At 38.6% G+C, this 12211-nt stretch overlaps 1 protein-coding gene across 4 annotated transcripts in view; it reads left to right on the top strand.

Annotated features, from left to right (window-relative positions):
* Positions 1–12211, top strand: part of SLX4IP (SLX4 interacting protein) — a 104304-nt gene that overhangs the window by 74817 nt on the left and 17276 nt on the right. For 2 of the 4 annotated variants that reach the window (XM_084512495.1, XM_084512494.1), the window contains 2 exons: positions 2301–2410; positions 3929–5750. In XM_084512495.1, the coding sequence (XP_084368621.1) occupies positions 2301–2410; positions 3929–4748 (930 nt within the window). In that variant the 3' untranslated portion in view covers positions 4749–5750. Of the gene's footprint in view, positions 1–2300; positions 2411–3928; positions 5751–6052; positions 6197–9845; positions 9966–12211 lie in introns of those variants that run through there. The other 2 variants (XR_014690740.1, XR_014690739.1) reach the window with 2 other exon arrangements.

Here is a 12211-nt window from a genome sequence, read left to right as displayed (position 1 = left end):
GTTAATTGTTCAGCTCTCAAAATACAGCTCTTACAGGGTGTGGTTCCAAGGGGAAAATCTACTGTACTTAGAGGGCATGTTCAGAAGTGTTTCACATATAAATCATTTTGATTTTTTATTTTTTAATGCCTTAACCCTTTTCTGTCACTACATTCTGCGATAAATTATTGGAAAACGAAACAAAAGCTTGACGATAGTGTAGTAAGGGAATGTGTTCGCCCTTCACCTCTGGCCCGCTAACTTCCACTCTGACTCAGCTCAGAAGCGAAATGGCTTTGTTGTCTTTGCTCCTCTCCGGGGTCTGCTCATCACACACTGCAATGACTGCACATTCCAGGCAATGACCATTCCCTGCTCACAGGGTGATCCAAGTTAGAACTGAGTTACTGCCTACCTGCAGTAGTAAGGATGTGTGGATAGGAACTGTCCACAACCCTCCTTTCTGCGTCGGCACAGGGGATCTTGTACAAAGTGCTGCTTTCCACCCATTGTTTACCACATCTAGAAGAATCATCTCTGTGGACTGGTGATCCTATCGCAGTCTGCCTCCCTGAGGTCTTCAGCCGAGGGCTGAAGCAGATGTAATGTAATTAGCTTCCCCAGTTACCGTAAATCACAACGAGGGAAGTTCAAATGTTTCTGCGTGTACTTCTTTGGCTAAGTAAGAGTGCTCTCCGACTGCTGCGGTACAGAATTATTGTGCAAGAATCTTCAGTCTGAGCAGCAAATGTTACTGGAAATCAGGATAGTTGCTACAGGCTTTAGAGTCTATGCCTTCCAAAATTAACAAAGCTCATTAGTATCTTGATATTCCCTTTTTTAATAGCTTACAAAATACAAAGATGTTTTAAGTCAAGGGGCATCCATGTCTCTAGCAAGAATAGAAGCAGCAATTTATCCTTCAGATTAAACTAGTTAGGTTTGATTTTTGAGGTTGAAATCACATTGCATGTATGTCCCATGTGTTTTGTGCCTACTGTAAGCACACGTGTTGCAGCATCAGAGCACAGAACTTCATGTGTCTGTTAATACACACAAAAAGATTTGCACAATTTGCCTCTGAAATGAAGGCTCAAAACAGCTGTAGTTTTTTAAACAGTCAAAATGGCCCTTTTTCTTTGCCTGATTACCCTCTTTCTGCTTACAAAACAGGAAGCTGATTGCACTGACTTACTCTTCTGGAGTAGAGGTGGGATTTACCCTCCTCATCTATAAAACTTAAAATGGGCAGGGCTTAATCCCGTGTAAGTGACAGGTTTCTGAGCGGTGTTCCAGGCAGCAGTCATGTACATGCTTTGGCCTCGTGCCTCTGCTGTCCCTCTGTGCTTCGGTTCTTTCATACTGCCTGGCTCCACTGCACTAGGTTCACAGTGTGGATTGGGACGGCATAAATAAGCAGTCCCTACGTTTGATGAGCCCCAGTCAGAAGTTGCATTATTCAGCCTGATGAAGAAATGTTATCAAAGAAAAGGAGATACACAAAGCCTCTTCTCTTCTTGACTTTGCCACTTTTTTTTCCTCCTCTCCCTAGCCTCAGAGATGATACTTTTTTGAAGCATGTGGTTGTTAATAGTGAAGTCAGCAAATGGCCCTTCCCTCATTGAGATTGTTTCATTGTGAAAGGAAATGCTCACAGCTTGAAGAGAGAGCATTTTCCTTCCCTCCCTCTCGCCTCAATCTCATATTATATAAAACTATGGTACTGCTGTTAGCTGAGACCAGAAAGAATTCCCCTGTTGTCCTGTAGTAGCCAACCACTACAAGCTGTGAGCGTTTGAATGTTAGTATTAAAATTTTTAACCCTTGCCTTCTTAAATGAGTAAGTAATACTCTGTATATTTTCTGTAAGTATGGAAAATTATGGGAATTCTTCTGAGAATAAGTGTATAGACCACTGCGCCAGTCAGTCTCTTCAGAAAAAAAACTGACAAACATGCTCCTGTCTGCAACAGAGATTCCTGGCATTTGTCACAGTTTGAGCCACAAAGATGTCAAATATTTGCCAACAGTTTCCTCAGATGGTTTGGAAAGCTACATCCTTTACATTGCAGTCTTGTTTGTTTGCGGTATATTTTAGCATATGAAGTATGTTCGCTGGGAGTCTGAAAAGGGAGTGAACTGACTAGACTCCCAAATATTAAAAGATTAAAAATAATTCTGTACTTAGCCATTTTTTTTAGACTGCTTGGATCAAAATAATAAAGAACATCTGTACGTCTTCATATTAGAAATGGAGCTTAATGTTGAATAATCATAGCTTGATGTGTCATGTTTTAAACCTGTGTTTTCTTTTGGAGCAGAAAGAAGAAGTTTCCAGTGGGACATCTGAATATTTTACTGCATCTGCTGAGAACGGAAAGCTTAAGATTAGTCTGAACGAGCAGATAAAGCAAGACATCTTGAAAGAAATGTATGTCGTTATTGTTTCTAAGCTGTTACGTTTATAATCTGATAAAATTTGGGTGAATAGAGTCTAGCCTATGGAATAAAATGTCAAATAGTATGAACTCCTCTGTAAAATATTATTTGAGATTGTTAAGAGACTACTCCTCTAGTCTGAATAAGCACATAAAATGATCTTTGTTATTTTGTACAGCATGAAAAAAGCTATTACAACCCACATAGATATCTCACATAGCATGTGGCAGAACCAAAACAGGGTGTTTTTTTCTTGAAAGCAGCTCTGAGCCAAAATAAATAAGTGATGTTTGAATCTGGTGAAAAACACTTGCAAATATATTTTTTGTTCGTTTTGAGAGTCTGCAGCATACCACAGTATTAGTCTGGATCTTTGGACACAGCTGAAGAGTGCCATGTCCATGTGGTGTAGTAGATGGGGAGGGTGTGTGGGTCAGCTGAATGTTTTGCTGGTCCTCTGCTGTACCAGGATGCCATTGGTACTTGCACAAACTGCCAGTAGTTCCAAATGTTCGGTACATCAACTGTGGAATCAAGGAATTGCTGTGAGCCCTGTCAACTTTTATTTTAACCTGTGTTGTTTCATCCGTGATGTCTTTAGAAGGGAGATTAGATTTGGAGTTATGCCAGCTCTACCTATTTTGTAAGAGTTCCTTTTCCATAAAGTTAAATATGTAGAGAGGGGAACTGCTTGGTGTCAGTGGACCAGCAGAAAGCAGCCCCAGCATCGGAGGATCTATAGCAATATCTTTAGACTTGAAATCTTACATAGGCAGCTTCAGTACTTGTGCATAAAGTTCATCGCACAGCCTATGTGAAGTGTAGATTTGGAGGTAACACTGCTGAGGAGTGTTTATATATTGACACTCCATCGTGTCCCTTGTGATTCACTTTTCGTGTATAATTCCTTTCAGAATATCATCTGTGTGCATTACCTAAGTCCTTCCCAGATGAGCAGGCTTGATATTAGATGAGTAGTGGTTAACTTTAAAGTAATGCTTTGAAATGTCCTGGGAAAAAATCCAGAGGAACACTTCTAAACTAGAGATTAGAAATACACAGACACACACACTGCCTCTCCCCCTTGTCCCCCTCTATTCTTTAGATATACATTACGCATATGAATATATGGGAATGGTTTGAAATCATTTGGGCACTTATGAAATACTATTTTATCTAGCCAGCTTGGGAAGGAATTCAATATACTTCTGCAGAGTTGACCTTTAACATTTGTAATGAATCCAGTTCTGCCTCTTGGAATAGAATGTGAACTCCTTCATGGCTTAGTCATTAATAAGTAGGGTTCCCCTAGTGCAGTGGAAAATCAGATGGATAACACTTGATACTATCCACACTAGACAAACATTGCTGCTTGTCAAGATGATATAGAGGGATTTTTTCCATGTTCAGAAAGAGGGTTGCCCTAGTGGTCTTTCAGAGTTTGTAAGAAGGGCAAATTGAGGCAGTAGAGATTCTTTTTTATTAAAAACAAAATCCCTTTATATTGCAGTGTGAAAAGGACAAAGAAAAGGAAAAGTAGCATGAGCAAACCCCAAACCAGCAAAGACTCCAAGAAGGTGGATCTTGGCTCAGTGGACTCACGGACAGAGAACAGAAAGAATGACTGTCAAACTTCCACCAGTCCTCAATCTGAAGTGAAATGTAGGAGTACAGGACAACTGAAGGATTGCATAAATACAGCTGAGAGCAACTTGGAGCTTCCTATTTTAGAGATGGAAAATAATGTTAATCAGAGACAGCCAGAGGATACTAGCAGCCAGCGAAAACCTCACTCTGTGGAGCGGTTGAAGTCAAGACTTCTAAGCAAGAACCCTCCTTGTAGCTATGAGTCAGCACTGCTAGATCCAAAACAAAATCAAGAAGTGACCAAAACACAGGCTCAACAAGGGAGTTGTGGTTCAGAAGAAAAGTTAGACCATTTCAAAAAAGCATCCTCTGAAGAGGCTACTTTAATTCCTAGCAATACCGAAATGACTAAGTGCAATGATGGTTGTTCAGGTCTGTTCTTGGAGGAGAAGACCCCACTTAATTCCAGGGTGTTTTCTAAACAAGACTTAACAAAGACTGTGTCTGATGAAGAGTCACTTACTTTGGGAAAAAACCTCTCCCAGCCTCCTCCTGTGGGGCACAACATAGTGCAGACAAACCAAAATGAGCCAGGCACAACCACCAAAGAATTACCTGCCATGCCTTCGTCATCTTGTTTAGAACTGCAGCCTGTGCCTGTGGAGAAGCCTACCCAAAAAAGGAAAAAAGAGGGTGAAGATGGTCTCAGGAAGTTAAAACTACGAAGGCTTAAGAAGTCATAAAACCTGAGATATTACCTCGATGGTATGGATGGACAGCCAGATTTGTGTTTGGAAAGCGTATATAAAAAGTAGGAAGCAATTCAAAATAATGAAAAATAATCTCTAAAAAGTCCAAATTAGATAAACTTTTAAAGAAAAAATAGTTAACTAAACATCATAGCTGTTTGGTACTGTAATTGAGATAATTCTGTTATGTCTTTTGACATTAGACCCATAAATACTGTACAAATCAGATGTAATATTTACAAAAGGAAGAATCTCCTATAAAATATTTACTAAGCAGAATTTCAGATCTCTGCGTGTTTTGGTACTATTAAAAAGTCCTGATAGCTGATGACAGAAAAAGTTACAATCACTTTTGTAATCTGTTAACAGCTGCAGTTATCCATTTTTTTTTTTGATGTTTCTAAACACATGGTTTATTTTAGTAAAAATCAATCCTTTTTCTGCATTAGGAAGTTTGTGGTTTATTCATGTGATCTTTACAACAGTAAGGCAAATTGAGGTTATTTCAAATAAATCTTTAACCAGATTTTAATACTGCTGATAATTTAAGGGCCACTTTTCAGTGGGCTTTCCAAATAACTATAGTTTGTGTTTGGGCAGTTTTGACAGGAATGCGTGTTTCTAAAGTGAGCTGTGGATACGAGTGATCGTGCATTCACTATTTGGAAAAATTATTTATTCTTATGTGTGTAGTCACCTGGATTTGCAAACATTGCTGTTGGGGAAAGTTCATACATAAACATGCATGCACTTCTTTATGCACTCAGGTTTCACAATCAAGCCTTGCGTGTGTGCAAGGACAACAGTCTGTGCTTTTCAGGTGTTAGCGATCTGAGTTATTTTTTTATTTTAAGATACAGGTAATTTTTAATTGTACAGTGATTTTTAATAATGTTTTTGTAAGTTGTATGCTAATGTGCTAAGGAACTGTAACTTCTTCTTTCATGTTCATATTTTTAAATGGCTAAAATAAAATTACAAGCAATTTCCTTTTGATCATTCTCTCAAAATCAATTTGAGCACAGATGTTTTATGTGAAGCAAATTTTGCAGAAATCTTACAGCCATACACTTAATGGTGTGAGTAGCTTTATTTAGATTAATAGGAAGATTCACATCCATAAGCGTTGGAGTTGGTGCGTAGTACACGTTAGAGAGTTAGCGACTCGGCAGTTGACAGCAAAACACTGTCAATTGAACAGCATCTTTTCTGCTGTAAAAAAAAAAAAATCTGCTTTTGCTGTAAATGAAAAAGATTCTGCATGCCTGCTAGAAGACATTTTCTCTTTTGTCTTTCAGCCTGTTTGCATGATGTTTCTCATAGTACTTTGCAGTAAGGTTGCTAATGCTTACCCATCTTCAGGCTCTGCAAAAAGGTCTTCCTAGTGACAAGCGCAGTGAAGGCTCCAAACAAATCTGGGTTTGGAAGAAGAATAGCTTGAGGTATGTTTACTCTTGTCTTTTCTATGGGCTCAAGATACTTTGCTAGTAAGGGAGTAAAAAGCACATTTTTAAAGGACTTAAAAGAGGTGTAAGGAAATTTAATAAATTTTCAGAAAAATAAAAATAAGTAAAACAGTCATTTGATACTTTATATTAAAGTGTATGTTTTCTGGACAGTTTCTTGAAGTCCTTACAGTGCATAACCTAATAAAAAAATAATGCAAGCGTATATTCTAGTTATTCATATGTATTTCCATTATTTTTACCTTGCTTTTCACCTGGATCCTTTTGACTTTTCCATGACGTTCTTGGTTGTAACAGAAACCTACAGGAGAGGTTTAGATGATTATGTGAGAACAGACGCATGTTGAGCTCACGAAATTACTTGTTACTTCTTTTCATTTTATTCTGCTTAGCAGAAAGACTCTATGCTTGCTTTTCCAAACTGGCAAACACACTGATTGTTCCTGTGACAATTGCTGACAGACTCGAGCAAGTATGCCCCAGATTAGTACTCCTAACAGTTTTGGATTTTGAAGCTTCTATTCCTCTTGCCCTTCTGCTCTCCAAAAGAATTTAATTCCAGTATTAGAAAAGAGAGCTCTACCACATATAGCTTGTATTATGGGATACCATTGCTATTATTATTAGGTCAGCCTTATAATTACAAATTAGTTTCAATTGTAACTGAGCAACATATGCAGCCTTACAAATGGATGTCATCATATGTTTATGGGGAGCTTGGGTAGACAAAATCATTATCTTTTATATAGCTGAGAGCATTTGATTTTGCATTTAGGATATTTTGTTATGGTATTTACAATGCTGTTTTACATAGCCTTACTGATAGCACGAAACCATTTTCCTTTTCAAACAATGATATTGTAACAATAAGAAATGTAGGGCTGGAATGTTTAGAGGGTTAGAGCCTACGGATTATACAAATGGACTTTTGAAAAGTACATGGTTGTATCAATTGTAATTACTGGCTTGTTAGGATCCTAGGCTCTTTTGAAAGACCCACTGCTTTCTATATGTGTATTTTGAGCTTAATTACTTTGAAAAGTTGTCTCTTGAATCCTTTCAGAAATGCAGTTATTTAGGGAAAAATCATTGTTGTTTCTATAGACTATGGATGGTGTTACTGGTCAAAATTGTTCTTTCTTTTTCTCCATATGGCAGCACTGCTATAAAAGTTTCCCGTTTGTAAGTCTTATGGATATTTTATGTGACTCTGATAACTGACCTGTGTTCACCATATGCCTCTGTTATCTTTCTGTTTTAACCCCAAGGTTCTTCTCCTCAGCCTTGTTTTTTATTTATTTATTTATTTTCCGTTATCTACAATCCACCTGCATCCAGATCACTGACAGGTGTGTGGTCTGGCATCCTCTGGAACTGCAGACCTGATTTCCAAGTCAGGCTTAGGAACAAAAGGGGGAAAAAAAAAAAAAAAAAAAGCTGGAAAGTGAGCCCGAGCAATGTAAAATTAGCAGTTTGCAAGTCTTGGCCCAGGCTTGCTATTACAAATTTGCTTCAGAGCTGCATTAGCGTACCCTTCTATTAAAAGTTTTAAATATGTAAGGCTCTATTCTATTCTGAAACTTCATCGAAGTGCAGAAACATTTTTTTTTAGTATTTTTTTTGGGGGGGGAGGTTGTTGTGTGTTGTATGCTTTCTCATTTTTGGAACTTCTTTGAACTCCTCTGCAGTATGTGTAGATCTGAGGAATTGACTGGCTAAAGCTCACAATGCAAGGTTCACACTGAAAGATACAAATTTATCTATTTGTCTTTGAAAAGAGATAACTGTATTTTCCAAAACAGACAGCTTTTTTTTTTTTTTTTTTTTTTTTTTTTTTGACTTATCTGGTTAGTTTGGTCTGTGCTAGTTGCTGATAGTGAAACAGTGCTTTCCTAGCCAAACACTTTCTAATGTGTGCAGACTATCATTTGTATTATTTGTTACATTGAGGTAGTTAAATTATTTGCTTAGTGAACTTCTGTGTTTAAACACACATCAAAAGCTACACCAGCCTTTTATTTATTTATTAAAAGGAAGCAGTTGTTGTAAAATCTCCCTTGACCAGTGCTGATCTGTAGGAAAATGGTAACTATCACTAGAGTTATGCTGAGTAATAATAAACTTTGTGCTAGGTCTGATACTGTAAAATAGTAGTTCTCCATGCTAAGGTCTACAGCATATGCTAGCGTGTTGTTACCACTGCATAGCTACATTTTGATGTTACACTTGACTTGGATAAGGCCAACAACACCTGTTTCTAACAAAAAAAAGGAAAATTTTAAGAACCCAAACTTTTCATTGCTACAGAAACTTCTGTCCAAGTGAGTGTTAGTTATTCTCCCTGAGGCTTTTATTTTGTCAGTGTGAACTTCCTTCCCTCTCACAATTCCGCATGCGTGTCACATTCTTTGAGTTTTAATTGACTTTTTTGTATCATTATCTCATTGGTTTTTGAATGGATAATTGTTTTGTTTTTCTTTTTTTTTAAGGAAAAAGAGGATTTTGTTTGTTTGTTTGCATTGAAAACTAGTTGAAAAAGAATGATGTAAAATGTAATTAGAATATCCCAGGTTGTTCATGTTATAAATAGTTATCTCCTTGCTTATATCAGTACCTCATAAAACATTTCCTATTGTATTAAAACACTCCAAAGCAAGCTTGAGCAAATAGAGTTAATAGTATCAAGAGTCTTTGAGCCAGCAGTGGGAAGTGTGGGTTGGCCTCAGAAATTAGCTTTAATAAAAGGCACTCCTCACTTTGCTTTCTGCTTTTTTCTTCTCTAATAAACATCAACTAGCATCCAAAAATCTCTGTGAATGAGAAGATGGGGATAGGGAAGAGGAGCACTCTGAGCCTTTTATCAAAGCGCTATCAAAGCATTCTGCAGCTGAACCTGGGAGGGATATGAATATGCTTATTTTGACAGTTGGGGCAGCACTGAGAGTAAGCAATTTCTTCAAGGTAAAGCACATAGGGTAAGGAACTCGTGCTGCAAATTCTTTCATCAACTTGTTCAACTGTCTTTGAACTGTTCTCCCTCCTTGTTGACTCTTTTATTCCAGATACTTATAATGGATCCTGGTAGCACATGTCCTTAACCCTTCCACAGTGGCAATAAGGCGACGTTTTTAGACTGGGACTTTCTGTTTGTTTGTTTGGTAGTGGCTTATGCTAAGAAACTGTAAAACAGTTGTTAATATGATGTAGTGTCCCAGGGCATTCGAGCTATAACCCAGAAATTGTCCAGGGAATTAACCTCCACCATCCTGCCTCCTTTACTGTACATTACAATTATTCTAGAGTTGGGAATTGGCTCCTGTGAGAGCTGACAGTGCACTGTTTGTGAATGAGAATTTCACTGATTTGTTCCCGTTTTGTCAGTTAGGTCCTGCAGTATAGCTGAGACAGCCACTTTAGTTGCTACCTCAGTAGTAGGAATTGGTAATCTAGCTCCATAACTGCTGTACTTGCTGCCAGAATAATTGTCTTTTTCATTATGCATCAGATCTTTAAAGAAAAGTATCTAGAGCTATAATTCTAGAGATGGGCATGCCCTGTTTTAATATTAATATGATCTCATAGTGCTAGAATGAAAAGAATAGAGGTTTATTTCTCCACCCTGTAGAGAAACTGGTTGAGACAATTTGCACATCACAGAGAAGGCGCTCACTGGGAGATCTGGGCTGGAACTCCGGTCTGACACCCTGTCTGATACCATAGCACTCCACTGCCGCCCCACTGCTAGGTAAGCCATCTGCTGAACCTTGGTGGCCAACAGACCTCTCAGAACCTTCACCTCTTTCCTCCTCCACCCCCAAAAGTTGGAGTTAATCCTTGCACAGCTATTGCACTGGTTTTTTGTTTGTTTTTCCTCCCCTGCTTTGGGAACAAGAGCTGATCTATAAAAACAAACTCTGTCAGCACTGGTAAACAGTAATTGTGATGACCACTAGTGCCAATACTGTTAAAGAGGAAGTTGAAAAATTCTTAAATATCAAGCAACCAACCGTTAGTATCTTGCTGCTTTTAGAAGGGGAGGGGGAGCTTACGCAATTACTTCCAACTTCTGGGGAGGAAAAGGCTGGATTTGGTACTTCCCTTGTCACAACTTCTCATCTTCTTTGCAAACACTAATAGAAGAATTGTCTCTGCCTTGTGACTTGTTCCGGAGGGACTCTGCAAACGGCAGGGGTAGCGTTCCACGGCCTCTGAACAGAGGGGGAGGCAAGGCTGCCTTAAGCAGGATGGCTGGAGCAGCCACATGGGGGATAGCCGATGAGACGCTGAATCATGCAGTCTTCAAGGAGCAATGGAGAGCACAACCGTGTACATTTTCTAGCTTCGCAGAGAGCTGGTTAACAATATTAACTCTTGTCATGCAGGTGTCTCAGTGCAAGAACAAGTGGTGTTACTGTGGAGAGAGAAATAGTTTCCTCGTGAAACAGTTTGAGGATTGCTAGTCTCATATCTAGGCCCTGAGCCAGGCTTCACTTGCTAGGCTTTAAATGTACAAGAGCTGTCTCACTGTCATTTGCTTGTATTAACAATGCAGAAATAGCTGTTCCCAAGGCTATCTTTCCCCCAGTGACATGAATATGTTGGAGTTGAGGCTGACGTAGCATGCGTGGTCAGCACCTTTTCACTAGTCACCTCTGTGTAAGATGGGCCCTTTCCGTGCGGAGGTGCAGCGACTTTGATGTGGCTGCATTCAGCTCATGTTGAACCAAACCCAGATTTGACAGGTTCAATTAGCTCTAGCTGTAGCAAAGCTGAGGGTGCAAGGAGGAATAATTTATTTTTAAAGTTCTTATATTTAAATGGCAGCTCAGGAAGCACACATTTTTTGTTCTTAGATGAATAAGGATCCAAAGCATAAACACAAACAGCATGAAACTTCTCCTGACTAAACAGAATGTATCTTCCCGGAGTAGTAAACTGTGAACTGGCTAAGTACGGTTTGTACAAAAATACCCCTGCCTTGATATTCTAATGGGAAAGCCTTAAACTTCCATGTTTCTATTTATTTTCATCACAATGGAAAACACTCCATATCCCAACCCCCAATTTGGTGGTGGTTCTGGGTTTTGGAAGACTCATTTTGTTGTAAATTCACCAGTATAAATTTTGAAGCTAGCACTGAGATGCGAGGATATAATTTTAAAATATTTTTCTTTATACAAGTCTAATAGAATTCCCTCACTCTTCCCTCTCCCTGTACAACTTGTACTGCTCTAGTTTTATAGCTATGGTATAGCGATGACATTAGTGATATAGGAAAAATAGGTTGTGTATGGATAAACAGGGCAGTAACAAAACTTTTGCATGGTCAGCATGGTGGCTCGTTGCCCTGGAAGGGCTGGAAATAAATTAATTAATACTGTGTTCACAATTTTAAAAAGATTTTGGAATTTGATGAACCCGGCTTTTGCTCTATACAGAGTCTTTGGAGATCTGAACAGCTTTTTCACTGTATTAGCTGATTAAGTCTAATTAGGATTTGACTCTGCATGTTTTCAAGTAACTTGGCACAAACATATTCCCTGAGACTAGCAGAATTCCTAGTTGTTGTTTTCTTCTTTTGCCTAAGAGAAGGGTTTATTACTACAACTTCAGGTGTAAATGTTTCAGTTATTCAGAAGCAGTAGTTGGTTTCTGCATCATTGAAAGCACCATCTTTGTGAACAGTGGGCTTGTACAGGAAGATGGCTAATTCAGCACTCTAGCACAGAAATCTGTTCAGTTAATAGCCTCACTTCGTGCTTCAAAGCTGGCTGGAAGACTCCATTATCTGTAAGTGGCTTTTTTAGACACAACTTGTTTGTTTTATTGCAGATTGTAGAAGTCTGGGAACAAAGAGAAAAAATACTTGTGGGATTTGTTTGATTAGGTATTATTGAAGTGGTCAGATGAAGCTAATCTTGTTGACTTCCTGTTCAGCAAGCAGTAAACTAATGATTCTCCACTAAAGTTATGTGGCATGCAATTGTGAAG

This window comes from Aythya ferina (assembly GCF_964211825.1).
Source record: "Aythya ferina genome assembly, chromosome: 3".
Taxonomy (NCBI): domain Eukaryota; kingdom Metazoa; phylum Chordata; class Aves; order Anseriformes; family Anatidae; genus Aythya; species Aythya ferina.
This window is presented reverse-complemented; position numbering and strand designations above follow the sequence as displayed.